This window comes from Lactuca serriola, chromosome 9, assembly GCF_051521515.1.
Source record: "Lactuca serriola cultivar US96UC23 chromosome 9, Lser_US96UC23_V15, whole genome shotgun sequence".
Taxonomy (NCBI): domain Eukaryota; kingdom Viridiplantae; phylum Streptophyta; class Magnoliopsida; order Asterales; family Asteraceae; genus Lactuca; species Lactuca serriola.
Window position 1 is genome coordinate 210889955 of NC_136416.1, and position 15081 is coordinate 210905035.

Genomic DNA, 15081 nt, shown 5'->3' on the forward strand with positions numbered 1-15081 from the left:
TCAACAAGCACTAACTCCATAATCGCCAAGGTCTACTCAACAAGCGCTAACTCCATAGTTGCCAAAGTTTACTCAATGTGCGCTAACTCCATAGTCGCCAAGGTTCATCAAATAGGCACGAAGTCACATCGTCGCCAAGGTTTATACAATAGGCGCTAACTCCATAGTCACCAACTATTCCATCTACCTATGTTCTACCCAACAATTTTGTAGATATAAATACTTACACAGTTTAAATCATTTAACACCTGTATAAAACTCCAATTTCCATACCCATCTCAAATAGACAAATAACATATAAACACATAGCACGTATTTCATAGCAAATACTTCATATTTATGTGTTAGAAGAAAGTAACTACACACCCACACATATAAACAACAATATACTTAATACACTCAAACCATACTTGTATTATTATCGTGTTTATGAAAGGTAGTATACACTCACTTGATCAGAAGATGATCGGACAGCACTACGACTTGCAGAAGTAGGATTCTTCGGTAGATCTGGAAGATCTCCACAAAAATCGAACTTCTCGCGGGCAGAGCTGCGGCTCGGGAATCGCACTTCTCGGGATCTTCGGGATCTCAGGACTTGCTTCGGGGCTCGAGAATAATACCGGGGCTTCGGGGTATTTCTGGCACGCAAATCGATGCAAAACGGGAGAGAGAAGAGGGAAAATGAACAAAAGAACCGGCTGCCCTCGCATCCTATTTATAGGAGGCTGGAGCCTCGAAGTACGCGGGGCGGACGCGTCCGAATTCGTCACTGCATGCATCATCCGAAGAACTCGAGTGCAAAGGTCGTCATGCTTCACTGTACGCGGGGCGTACTTCGGATGAGTCCGATGACTCGCCTTCGGATAATACCGGGATTTAATAATTAAATTTAATTATTAATTCATTAATAAACTTCGAAAATTCATATCTTCTTCATACGAACTCCGTTTTCGACGTTCTTTATATCCACGCGTAGGTGAGACTACGCTCTACGACTTTCGTTTAGACTCCGTCGGCTAATTTTGACTTTTATTTTTATTATTTATTTTTAATAGGTCGGGACAGAAAATTTCGTTATAAATTCATAACTTCTTCGTCTGACGTCCGTTCTCGCCTAACTTTTTATCGCTTTGATACCAACAACTAGGTCTTCGATTCTTGTTTAGATTGCTAAGGCTAAATATCGCTCTAACGTAAATTCACTTTTTACGTCGCACTGTGTTGTGTCGGTTCTGTCGCGAAACTTCGACAGGTCATAACTTCTTTGTTATAACTTGGATTTTGGCGTTCTTTATATGCACGGAAACCTTGTAACATATACTACAACTTAGTTATGATTATTCATCCTAAATAATCTTCTATCAAAAAGTCATTTTTGACGCTTATTGTCTCTAAATTGACTAGCCCTGATCTACGGGCGTTACATGATCCATGTTGATTAGGATGGACTAATTCTTTGTGGGAGTCTGTGAAGAGTTATTCCAAAGGGCTTATCATATGGATTATTGGAATAAGGCCCAAGGAAGTGAATTAGGGTTTATAAGTGAAACCATAAGAATTTGACACTATAAATGTAACCCCTAGCACCACCAAAATGGTCAATAAGAGTTCCAAGAAGAACCCTAGCCGTTTTGTGTGCCTCATAGCCTCTCTCTCTCATTATCCTCCATTATTTGTGGTGTTTGTGACTCCATTAGAGGTGTAACACTTGGGTACTAAGCTTTCAAAGGTCAAGGTGTTCTTGTTATTGCTACATAACAAGTGAGGTAATGCTAAAACCCTTATTTACATATGAATTTCAAATTATGTATGCTAGTCTTAGGGCTCATGCTTTGGATAAATGAAATTTGCATGTATAACTTGAGAAAACTTATATCCAAAGCATTAAGGTTGTATGTGCACCGTACGATTGTTATAGTGCTTAAAACCCAACAGTAAGTCCTCCGGTTGTCGATCCTACTCTCTATTGTAGTCTGGCATAGCCTTGTCGAAAATACTCGTTACCCGAATTACCCGCCCGATTTTTTCGGGTATTGGGTAAATTGGGTTTCGGGTAATCGGGTAACCCAATTTTTTCAGTTCAGGTAAAAGGGTACATTTGTTGGGTTTCGGGTATACCCGAATTACCCAATTTATCTTTAAGAAAAAATGGCCCAATAGGTAAATACCACTTATCCCTTTGATGGTCTGTCCGTCCTAATAGTAATTCCATTCTTTCTATTTACCTCATTCTTTTTTCTTTCTAACCCTCATTCTCCATCATTAACGTCAAAAAAACCCTCATCGTTCGTCTTCACCGCTTATCAGCTTGTCATCGTCGGTCATCAGCTTCGTTTTGTGAAAGTAGGTTTAGTTATCTTATTGTCATTGATTTTCAGAGTCAAGTTACATTCGTGTTATCTTAATAGTTAGGATTAATTCGAAGCTTCTTGTTTAAAAATTACTGTACTTTATGGAATGAAATATGATCATAGTTAATTTGATTTGGGTGTCACGAAGAAATCATAAAAGCATTTACTTTGATTATAGAAAAAGATAGAGAGTAGGGTCCTCCACTTAGTTTTTGTTTTGTCGTTGGTTTCTTGTCTTCGCATTTGCGATTTTAAACATCTAGCATATAAAAACAAAAAAAATTATTGTTAAACTTGAAAATTTAGTCAAAAAAATTTCATGGCTGCAAACAGGTTCCAAAAAATCAGATTTTGCACTAACATACTATTTAATAACAATTTGGTATTTCAAGGTTAATTTGATGGAATATCTTAATTTATTATTGATTTCAAACAACTAAGCTAGTTTTCATCCATTTTAATTTCACAAAGAAGGAATTTCAGTTGGTATGTTGCCGTGTTTGGATGTTTTTTGGTTGAAATTATTAGAAAACATAAAATGGTGATACTTTAGAGGTCAATATTATAGAGAGATTGGTTAAATTGATTATAATTTGGTTGAAAACTGCATGATTATAAACTCTTTATACCATTATGGATTTGTTAGGAGGGTTATTCACATTGTATAAATCTAATAATATGAACTTTAACTGTTTTCCTGATTTTCATGTTTTTAACTGTTTTCCTGTTCTTTTCCCTGATTTTTATGTTTTTTATTCACGTTGCTCAACTTTATATAAGTTTTAAAGATTGCAAGAAAGTGTTGAAGACGACTCAACAATGTTTAGTATTCTAGATTTGATTAAATTGTTAAACGAATACTTGATATCTCAAATATTATTGAGTAAAAAATCTCAATGTTCAAAGTTTAGTACAATATACTTATTTCATTACATTTATTTTTAGGTGCCACTAAAAAATAAAAATTAAAAAAAATCGGGTAATACCCAAATTATCCTTACCCGACCCATTACCCGAACTACCCAAACCTGAATTACCCGAATTTAATTTGGTTCGGGTAACGGGTAATTTTTTTAATATGAAAAACCTGAATTAACTGAAACCCAAAAATTTTACCTGATCAACACCCCTAGTCTGGCAGGTGGACTGTAATATTTGAGTTTCACTCAACCGAAATCTCCTTCGTAGTTCAGTGGATTTGTCTATACATGTATGACCCTAAAGAGTCTCAACTTCATGCTCTCAAGCACATTCTACGCCATAGACTAGATACACTAGATTATGATCTTCATATTCACCTATCCTCTACCAGATGTTATTGCTTATTTTGATGCAGACTGGGGAGGTTGTCATGTTTCTTGCTGATCGACATATTATGTATATCTGGGTGATAATCTCTTTTCCTGTTCGTCCAAACGCCAATCTAGTTTTTCTAGGTCCAGTGCTGAATCCGAGTATCAAGGCTTCACCAACGCCGTTGCTAAAACCTATTAGATTCAAAACTTATTACGAGAACTGTATCGCCTCTCTCGAACACCACTATTTTCTACTGTGATAACGTCAATGTAGTTTATTTCTCAACTAATCTCGTTTAACACCAACGTACGAAACACATTGAGATTGATATTCACTTTGTTCGGGACAGAGTCATCATTGGACAAGTTAGGGTGCTTCATGTCCCTTCCAGCCTTCAGTACATTGATATCTTCACTAAGGGACCCTTCAAATTGCGGGGGTGTATTCGTGTATGTATATGTGTAACAATCCGTTTGAAATAGAGTAATTAAATAATAAACTCGGAACCCCGAGATGTAAATTTATATTTTATATTACTTTATAGTAGCCCTAAATTCCATAATATTTAGTGGGGTGTTGGTTTTGGGGAGCCAAATGATATAATTTGGACTTTCGGGGGTAAAAGTGTAATTTTGGGATATATTTTGTAAAGATTTTTAGAATTCAGGGGGTGTTTGGTATCATTTGGACTTATATTGAATAGATTTTGGAGGCTAAGGGGCTTAATGGTAATTTATGGACCTTATTTGAAAGGAATGAGAGGAGGAGGGACTGAAAATGTTAATATGGACTAAAGTTTGAAAATGGAAGGGAGCATAAAAACTCGTCACCTTTTCATAACCTTAACCCTAATGATGTATGCTTCAGCCGCCACTTTCTTCTCCATTGTCCAGTCGCCACCACCCGACTCCCCCCCCCCCCCCTATTGTTGTTCTGATCGATCAAGGCCATCGGCGGACCGTTGTTGCCGACATACGCTGAGACCGACGAGCCAACGTCGATGCCGTTAATGGGAGCCATCAACCATCCAGTCCTTTCGTTCCTTTTGCCGTCGCGCCTTTCCTGTTGAAGACGGAGCCACCGTCGAGCAGCCACCATTATGTTGTTGCCGTTGCTGGATTGTTCCGACAAGATCATGGCAACTCCAATCGCTTCTTCTTTTATGCTATTTCAGCTCTTGCCGATGTCCTTCCGCCGACAGTTAACGTCGTTGTTGCTGCCGATTCGTTGTACGCCACAAGTGTGTGATTGGGTTCATTTTACGATCAAAAGACGCGCGTGTGTGTGCTTCTTCTGCTGCTATGTATATCGTGTGTGTGTGTGCTTTGTTTGGCTTAACACCACAAGAGGATCCATCACCACCGCCGTAAGGTGGAGGCTATCGCCTCCAGTCATCGCCCACCGCCACAAGGGTGGTAATATCATGTGTATTATTGAATCTGGCTGTGTGTATGTGTGATTCATTGTGTAGTAGGTGTGTGTTTGATGGTGTAATATCGTATGTATATTGTATGGCTAGATTATTCAAGGAAAACAATCCATCACTGTCGTGAGGTGGTGGTTGCCACCTCACACCGCCATTCTGCCGCCACCTTGGGTGGTTGTGTGCTTTTGTGTGTGTGATTGTTATTTTGAGATGCTTGGACATTTTTAGCCAAAAAAATCATAACCGCCACCATGAGGCGGTGGCCGCCGCCGTGAGCCGCCGTTGACCACCACTATCCAAGGTGGTAGTAATTAGCCTAGTAAAACCCTAATTTGACCTAAAACTTCACAAATGGACTAATTGGAATGTGAATGGGTTGGAAACCCTAATTAGGGTTTAGAAAACCCTAATTTTGGAAATGTGAGATTTGGAATTGTTGGGACCCGCGTTGGACCGTTGGATTTAGAAATTTAAATTACGCCTGACCATATTGTATGTTTGGTCTAGTGGAGTGATGAACTTAATGGATTAAGTCCGTGATGGGTTAAGTAAGAACACTTAACCCTAATCGTCACTTTATGTGAAAACCCCTAATTGGGTTTGGGTTCTTGTTGGGCCATTTCTTGGACTAACTTCCTGTGGGCCTTCGTGGGCTAAATGGGGAACATGTTTATGGACTAAGGAAATTATGGGCTTTAGGATAAGGCCCATTGGAGAGGCTTGGGCCCAATTTGGAAAATTGGGCCATAAGTGGGCCTTCATGATTATGAGATATTGGACCATTAGAATGGCAAGTGTTTGGACTAGGATAAATGGTTGGGCCATAAGATAAGTCCATGTAGAGGTTTGGGCCCAATTTGGGAAATTGGGACATATGTTGGGCCTTGGTTGACTATTTGACTTTTGGTCATTCAGAGTGTGAGTTTGGGCCTTGGTTTCGAACCAAACTAGGTTAAGGGTAAAATAGTCCTTTTTACCCCAAGCATGGACTTATGGTTATGTATTGGAACCCAATTATTAATTGGGTGTTGTTTTGATGTTGATAGTTAGAGAATCTGTCAACCACCAACTAGAGTTTTATCCGCAAGACTTCGGCAGTATGGGGTGAGTCTCCTCACCATACCAATGGGCCGAAGGCACCAAGGCCGACCCATTTATTTAGTTGTGGTGATTATTGTGAATGTGCTATCGATACATTGTGTATTTATGTGAAGACCATGTGGGGGTTCCCATGGCAGTTAGTTAAGACCATGTGGGGGTTCCCATGACAATTAGTTATATGTATTATGCCAGTCCTTCGTGACTCTTGCATATAGTGGATGTTTGCGAATATGCTGTCAATATGTTATGTATTTATGCGAAGACCATGTGGGGGTTCCCATGACCTATTTTATGATATGTGGATTATTGTTGATTATGTGATATATGATATGCTAGCAGTCTCTGTGATACTTGAATGGAAGACCCCGGGGGGGGGGGGGGGTCCCGAGGCAGTTGGATGTCAGACAATTAGGGGTTCCCATGGCATTCTAAGACCATGTGGGGGTTCCCATGGCATTCCAGTCTAAGACCATGTGGGGGTTCCCATGGCAGTGGGCTAAGACCATTAGGGGGGTTCCTATGGCACCCGGAGTAAGACCTTGGAGGGTTTCCATGGCATCCCTATATGTGTATATGCGACTGATATGGTTTATATGATTGTGTGGGGTATGCTCTAGGGAACTCACTAAGCTTCGTGCTTATAGTTTTGTTTATGCTTTTAGGTATCATCAGTTGGGAAAGGAAGGCCCGACTTGATCGCAGCGCACACACCCGTGTTTCCGCAATATATGATTTTGGGATGAAATTTGATAAATGTTTTTAATTAATCATGTTTTTGGAATGTTTGGATTTAGAAGATATCTGTGTTTTGAATGTATTGAAAAATGAAATTTTTACCCATTGATTTTGGGTCGTTACAATATGTCTCGTGTATATACGTTGTGTGTATTAGATTAGCCCAACCTTATATATCCCATTGTATCTTGTACTATGTATATATTGTTCTATTAATGCAATTTGGCAATTATGGAAAAATATATAAATAATAGAAATAGCATTATAGTTTATAAGTTGGTTATGGTTGTGACCCTTTTAACAAAGAGACGAAGGGACATTTTAAGAAATATAATTAGAGAAATAGTTGGAGTACTAAAAATGTCAATTAGCATCAGTTGAGGGGAAAGCTTTGTAACTCACGCTAAAGTAAAATGTTTTAATATTCATAGACTTTTTCCACTCCTTCCACCTTCCCCTGGTTTGTTGAGCTGGATTTAATGTTCGCTTTGAGTCCGAAGAAGAGAGAGATTCAGACCGAGAGCATGCGTGTGTGTCTGTGATATATATTTGTTTCGAGGTCTGACCTAAATTTCCCTTTATTCTTTCTGATCTGCTTCTTCAATCTTCCATTCCACCTGTTTGTAGAAAGTTCTATGAGAAAATCTTCTTAAAATTATCAGGCCTAACATATCATCTTCAAGGGTTTCAAGGTCAACTTTTCTCCCAAAGGTAAGATCTCTAATCTGCCATCATATGTTGGTTATGTTACCTGTAATTCTCATCTGCCCTAATTTCGCCTTTTGAAGTAAAAAGTAAAGTGTTTTACTTTTAAGTGATGTCTGAAGATACTTACAGGATCTAGTGTTTGATTTTCTCGAATCACTTAACACGAAATTACAAAAAAAAAAAAAAAAAAAAAAAAAAAAAACCCATAAATTTTCACCGTTTATATTTCTTACATCTCCATTTATGTTCTTTCTGATTTCAAAATGCAAATTAGCAGCTTCAATTTGATGGTATTTTCGACATGGGTTTTGCAGATCTTGATTGGGGCTAATACAGTTCAGATTTGATGGAATCTTAGCTTTTTTTCAGTGGGAAAAAGAAATCGTGCTTTGGTTTGCAATTAATGTCTTTCAGAAGCATAGTTCGCGATGTGAGGGATGGAATTGGGAGTTTATCGAGGCGCGGTTTTGAAGTGAGGCTTTCGGGGCATAACAGAGGGAAATCACAGGGTTCGGTTAATGATTTGAGTGATAATAATCATTCGGCTCTTGTGATTCAAAACAGTCGATGGGCTAATCTCCCACCTGAGCTTCTTTTTGATGTGATTAAAAGATTGGAAGAGAGTGAAAGCAGTTGGCCTGCTAGAAAACATGTGGTTGCTTGTGCGGCTGTTTGTAGATCTTGGAGGAGTATGTGTAAGGAGATTGTTAGAACTCCGGAATCATGTGGGAAGATTACTTTTCCTGTTTCCTTGAAACAGGTTTGTGACATGCTTAACGATTTTAAGTATTTTTTTTTTCTCTATAATTTCCAACAATTTTTTCTTTACTCTTTCAGCCTGGATCTCGCGATGGCACTATTCAGTGTTTCATCAAAAGGGATAAATCCAACTTGACATATCATCTTTACCTTTGTCTTAGTCCAGGTTAGCATTGACATAAAACATTTAAAATAAAAAAATTACACATTTTTTTTATAAAATTAACACAAAATGTCTCATTGGTTATACAGCTGCTTTGCTTGTTGAAAATGGAAAGTTCTTGCTATCTGCAAAAAGAACACGAAGAACTACATGCACAGAGTATGTCATATCCATGGATCCTGATAACATTTCAAGATCAAGCAGCACTTACATAGGAAAGCTAAGGTGAATAAATTCAAGAAATAGAAACATGCTTTCTCATTTCTTTCTTTATTAAATCATTTTACTTTTTTTTTTCAAAGCACAGCATTTTTATTTCAATGTTAATGTTTCAGATCAAATTTCCTTGGGACAAAGTTCATAATATACGACACACAACCACCACATTTCAACACCAATACACAACCGCCACCTGGCAGATCAAGCCGAAGATTCCACTCCAAAAAAGTCTCCCCAAAAGTGCCAAGTGGCAGCTACAACATCGCCCACATCACCTACGAGCTCAACGTGTTAGGAACGCGGGGCCCACGGAGGATGCACTGCATCATGCAGTCAATCCCCGCCTCATCACTCGACCCGGGCGGCTCAGTCCCCGGTCAACCGGAGCTCCTCCTTCCTTCCTCCTCCTCCTTAGAAGACTCCTTCCGGTCAATTTCTTTCTCAAAATCCCTTGACCGGTCAACCGAATTCAGCTCTTCAAGATTCTCCGAGATCATCGGAGCTGCCACCTCATCCGATGTCCCCGAGAGTGAAAAGTCGAAAATGCCCCTGGTGTTAAAAAACAAAGCGCCTAGGTGGCACGAACAGTTGCAGTGCTGGTGTTTGAATTTCAGGGGACGAGTGACGATTGCTTCCGTCAAGAACTTTCAACTCATCGCCGCCCAACCACCGCCAGTGCCGCCGCCACCGGCGGCAGCGGCAGCTGGTGGCTCGGGTTCTCATCCAGAGCATGATAAAGTAATCTTGCAGTTTGGGAAAGTTGGTAAAGATATGTTCACTATGGATTATCGGTACCCTTTATCTGCATTTCAAGCATTTGCAATATGTTTAAGCAGCTTTGATACCAAATTAGCTTGTGAATAAAAAAAAAAAGACGAAAAGAACCCTGAAAAGTTTTAACATTTTCTTTGTGTACCCTTGGATGATAACGGTTGTCCGGACATATGCGTATGTGAACTTAGGTGTTCTTGTTTGTTATCCAAAGCTTGAAAGTATGTTGCCTATTTTTGTAAGTTTCATTTTTTGGGTGCATCCATGGACGAGTTCCTGATGCTATTTTGGACTCTGTTTTAAATGATCTTTATGAGGTATTATATGATTTAGTTTAATGTTGTTGGCGTATATGCAATTATGTTATGGATTTTGTTTATTTGGTTCGATATTGTAATTGTCGTAAACGAAGCCAAAACGGTAAAAAGTTCTATTAATTTTACATTTTTTTAAATAAAATTGGTAACTTTTTTAAAACAAAGTTGTGTCAAATCTTCTAGTGCAACCTTTTTGCTCGGTGAGACTTTTTTTGTAATTAAATGCACCTGTTGTGAAAATGTTGTATTAGACTCGTTTTGTAGTAGTAAAGTGTCAATACAATTCATTTGTTATAAGTTAGTTGCACCGTAATTATTGATGATCATAACTTTGGATTATAATAAAAGATAACCATTATGTTGGAATGTTTTTTTATTATTTGAATTTATTTTTAATACACTATAACAAAAGATAACATTAACATTTATGTTGTAATGTTTTTTTTAATACATTTCATGCTAGTAGTAGTAGTTTTTGAAAGCAAACGACGATTGTTTTTATTTTGTAAAGTGACGATCATAATTTTGAACATCTTTGGTATAATTTGTTAATTTTGTTTCTGAGGATATGAACCTTACTTCCTTCGTATTAATCCTTAGTGTGTTTAAGTTGGTTCATCTTTTATCATATTTTGATAATTTATTTTGTTGAATTCTGACACCTAACAACCGCATAATGTCCATTGGTGACGCATCGTCCTTCCGGTAGCACATAAATCGTCCTTTCGGTAGCACATAAGCAATACATCAACACTCTATAGCTAATCAAGCCCACCTAGATGGCGCATCATGGCCATAAGGTGGCACACCTTGATCCTTGGTGGCGTATCTTGATGCATGACACATCTTCTGACGCTTCACTCTTCTGCCAGATGCTTCATCCTAAACTCCAAGTGCTTTATCATGATTCCTGATGCTCCATGTGTCTTCAAATGCTTCATTAGGATTCCTAATGCTCTATGTGCATCCAAGTGCACCATTAGGATTCTTAATGTTTCATGTGCCTCTAAGTGCTCCATTAGGATTCCTGATGCTCCATATGCATTTAAGTGCTACATTAGGATGATCAAGTACATTTGATCAAGTCTTCACACCCTTAAAAGAGCACACATCTATATTTGAGTTGGATAGATAAGAGGATGAAGACATGTATCTACCTTCTTCAATCAATATTGTACTAATATTGTCAATTTGGTTTAAAAGAGTAAGAAAAGGTGTTAGCTATGGCCTATATAGCAAAGCAACATCGTACATATGTTAGCAATTTTTTGAACGACATAAATTATTGAACCGGACTAGCAAGTACGTAAACAAACAAACAATACATAAGGAAAAAGAAAGGGCAAGACATTGCATCCAACCTGTTTTAGCTTCTTGCTCCTATTATACACCAAAAAATCGACTTATCAAACTTCGTGGAATAAATCTTATTATTATTATTATTATTATTGTTGTTGTTGTTGTTGTTGTTGTTGTTGTTGTTGTTGTTGTTTTATTTTATTTTTACGGAACAAGTCCCTGTTATCATCAAATGACCCACGAAGTAGTGAGACAAATAATTTCTAAAATACTTTTGATACCTTAACGTCATGAACCAAAACCTTTCAATAAAAAAGATGAGACAAGAGGGACTTGTAAATTGCACCAAACACCCACCTTACTCCAAATCACCCCTGTTAAGTCACAAGAAAAAAAATAGATGATTACATTTGTTAGAAATTATTAGGTTAAAAACAACTCACATAGAATGTAGATGCCAAATAAGCAAGTACATGAAATATTTAGTTATAACAATATCCTTTATACAAACAAATTTCGTTTGAGGAATTGTGTTGTACAAAAAGGAAAGTAACAAAATATATACATGGAAAACAGTTGGATGCCTTTTGAAGTCATTAACTCATTTTCGAACAAGAGATACAACCATAAACATATGTGTTAGACGTATATATATTTATATATTGTATTTTAATTGTCGTGAAGCCTATTGTGTTAGTTGACCACGCATCCTTAGCCTATGTCTATATTTTATATTATATATTGATGTTAATGAATATTTGACATGATGCGAAAATAGTTTACCAACAACATGGTATCAATACTTTTTTCTAAACCCTACTCATGTCGATCCTTTTGTTCTTCTTTTCTGGTCGACATCTCCCTGTGTTTCTCATCTACTATTATTTTCTTTTTCTTTCTCCATTACCAATGACAAGATATATGGAATCACCAATATCAAATCCTATGTCCCTCTCATTTTGGATTTAGATTGGTTGAATTACGACTCTTAGAGAGAGCTTCTTTCAAAACTCACTGCATTAGGTATTCCGTCTTTGATCATCCAGATGGACTCTATTGTCAACCAATGGTTATATGGTGGGTTATCTCCAACCCTTCTCCAAAAACGACTCTACTGCTAAAACCATTGAATATCTTTTATGGGAAAATAAAGAAGCAAAAGTGCTAGAACTTGAAAACGAACTTCGCAATATCGTTATCAGCGACTATCATGGTATACTGTTCTTCCATCAAAACTATTTTCCAACTTGCTCAATAACATCAGGTCCCCTATTAGTATTCCCTAAGTATGTGATTGATATTACTCTTTGCCAACGATCTCCATTGTCGTTGTTTATAGAGATGCTCTCCATCCTTACCCTTGAAGAAGAACACATGATTCAAAATCAAAACCAATTGGTTCAAGTTACTCACCCCGACTCCTTTTCTTCCCTAATGTTCTTAATGTAAATCATAATTTCCAGGATCAAAATTCAAATCTTGGAAGTTTTAATTCTCATACCGGTCAAAATAGTGGGAGAAGAGGCGGACGACCAGGCGATAGATTTAGTGGCAGGGGTGGTGGTCGATAGCAACATGGTAGAGGCGCTTTTCCTTCGAAGATTAATGGCAACAAATGGGGAAGTTGGTTCTTCTAGGTAGGGATGAGAATTTGTCCAGAAAACTCAAACCAAACCAAACCGAACCGAATTAGGCCCGAATAAGCAGTTCGATTAGGGTTTCAGGTATCTATATTATGCTTATTCAGTTCTCGGATTACCCAAATAAGAGCTTATTCGGTTCTAAATACCCGACCCGAATAAGCATTCCTCTTCCCCTTTCTCTGATCGACATAAATCAAATCACGATTCACACTTTTGTCCTCGTCATTCATAACAGAAAAAAAACCTACTCTCGTTCTCGTCATTTCAAAATCTACCAATCTTCTCATCTATTTCCAAACTATAAATAATTTTTGTTGATCCTTCCTATTGTTTCAAACTTTCAAAAATCAACCCTTCTTACTGTTTCTAAGGGTTCACGAATTCCTACTTTGTTTAGTCATGGAACATTGGGCTCCAACTCAAGAAACTCAAATAAGAAATTAATTCTCATTACGTTAATCTACTATGCGAATGTTATTCTTTCAATGTGTTATTGTGTTATGTTAGTCTCTTAATGTTTTATGTTGATGTATAAAAGTACATTGTTATTCTATTCTTCAGGTTATAGAATTCTAATACAATTTATTCGTTTTTTTTCCAGTTATATTAGGTCTTTAATCATCTTGTACATGTTATTCGGGTAATAACCAAACCGAACCGATTAATGCCCGAACCGAACCAAACCCGTATTCGTTAATCGATTCGGTTTTCGGTTCATGCAATTACCCTTATTCAGTTTTCGGGTTATTTGGGTTCGGTCCGGTTTCGACCGGAATAACATCTGTACTTCTAGGCGACGACATTCCCTCTTTCGTTTCTACATAAGCATGCACATAATCATGATGGTCTTCATCCAATGCCAAGTGAAACAACCTGATGACCTAGTCAAACACAACAACACGACGCCTCATCATCCTTGGGACTTTCCTGTTCCAACAGCCCAACATCCTTTTTCTGTACCACTGGGCCAACAACAACAAACAATGTTCATTGGACAGCCCACTGCTTTGCAGTGGTTCAATTTCATGTTACAACCGATCAAGCTGCAACTCTTCTATAAATTTTAGCACCATGACTATCGAAGACCTGGTCAATGTTGATCAATGCATGGACACTGGCACAACCGCACATCTTCATGTTTAGTCATGTATACTTAAGTCTTTTAATTATAAGTGCAATAAATTTTTATTTTTAGTAGGAAATAGATGTCGTATTTTTGCCACTCACACGTGTACCACCACTCTTAGCTAAAATCCTTTTCACACCTTATCCTTAAAAATGTTCTCATTACGCCTCAGATTATTAAAAACCTTACTTTTGTGCAACAATTTACCTATTATAATAAGTGTACTATTGGGTTTAATGAATTTGGTTGTTTTGTGAAGGAATACCGGACTCGTCAAATCCTCCTTCGATGTAACAACATGGACGATCTTTATTCGGTCTCTCATCTCCTCAATTTTTCATCATAGTTAGCTCATCCACCTGGCATCTAAGAATCGGTCACCTCGGTCAACAAGTCTTCAAGCATTTAGTTTCCCAAAATTTTATTTCATGTAATACAAAGGATTCTCATTTAGTGTGTCATGTACGTCAACTTGACAAGCATGTTTATTTGTCTTTTGACTTATCTCAAACTCATGCTAGTTCTCCATTTCATTTTATTCATTTTGATGTTTAACTTCTCCCTTGCAAAGTAATAATGGCATAAATTCTATGTTATGTTCCTTGCTTAATTTTCTCATTTTGTTTGGGTGTATCCATTATGAGAGAAATCCAAGGTATTTTCCAAACTCCTACCATTTCGTGCCTATATAAAAAACTCAATTCAAAACCGAAATCCAAATTTTCCAATATGATAATGGTAAAGAATATGACAACTAACGATTTCAGAAATTATATGATACTCACGATATTCATATGTGTTTTTCATGTCCATATATTTATCAACAAAATGGAAAATCTGAACGCATGCTTCAAACCATTAGCAATATGGTTCACACCCTATTGTTTCAAGCACCTTCCTCCAACATATTGGGTGGAAGCCATCCACATGGCCGCTCACTTTCTAAACATATTGGGTAAAAGCCATCCACATGGTCACTGACTTGCTCAACATATTTACATCATGATACACCTTTTCACAAACTGTTTAACAAACACATGTCCCACTCTCATCTTCACGTTTTCGGTTGTCTTTGCTATCCATATCTTAACACTTCTCACAAGCTTCAACACATGTCATATCATTGCCTTAATCTCCACACTAAGCAAATCATTATCTCTATAC

At 37.5% G+C, this 15081-nt stretch overlaps 1 protein-coding gene across 2 annotated transcripts; it reads left to right on the top strand.

Moving 5' to 3' along the window:
- The first annotated feature begins 7368 nt into the window (after positions 1–7368).
- On the top strand, positions 7369–9870 carry LOC145072453 (tubby-like F-box protein 10). 2 transcript variants are annotated; one of them, XM_079018873.1, is made up of 6 exons: positions 7370–7471; positions 7575–7623; positions 7935–8380; positions 8458–8545; positions 8632–8767; positions 8878–9870. In XM_079018873.1, the coding sequence occupies exons 3-6, from the start codon at positions 8024–8026 to the stop codon at positions 9623–9625; spliced, it is 1329 nt and encodes a 442-aa protein (XP_078874999.1). In that variant the 5' UTR covers positions 7370–7471; positions 7575–7623; positions 7935–8023; the 3' UTR covers positions 9626–9870. The 2 variants fall into 2 exon arrangements, with proteins under 2 accessions (XP_078874998.1, XP_078874999.1); XM_079018872.1 differs by having other exon boundaries at positions 7369–7623.
- Positions 9871–15081: the final 5211 nt, after the last annotated feature.

Coding starts and splice junctions, on each gene's coding strand:
- LOC145072453 (XM_079018872.1), top strand. CDS start 8,024: ATGTCTTTCAGAAGCATAGTTCGCGATGTGAGGGATGGAATTGGGAGT. Junction 8,381..8,457: donor TTCCTGTTTCCTTGAAACAG/GTTTGTGACATG, acceptor TTACTCTTTCAG/CCTGGATCTCGCGATGGCAC. Junction 8,546..8,631: donor TTACCTTTGTCTTAGTCCAG/GTTAGCATTGAC, acceptor TTGGTTATACAG/CTGCTTTGCTTGTTGAAAAT.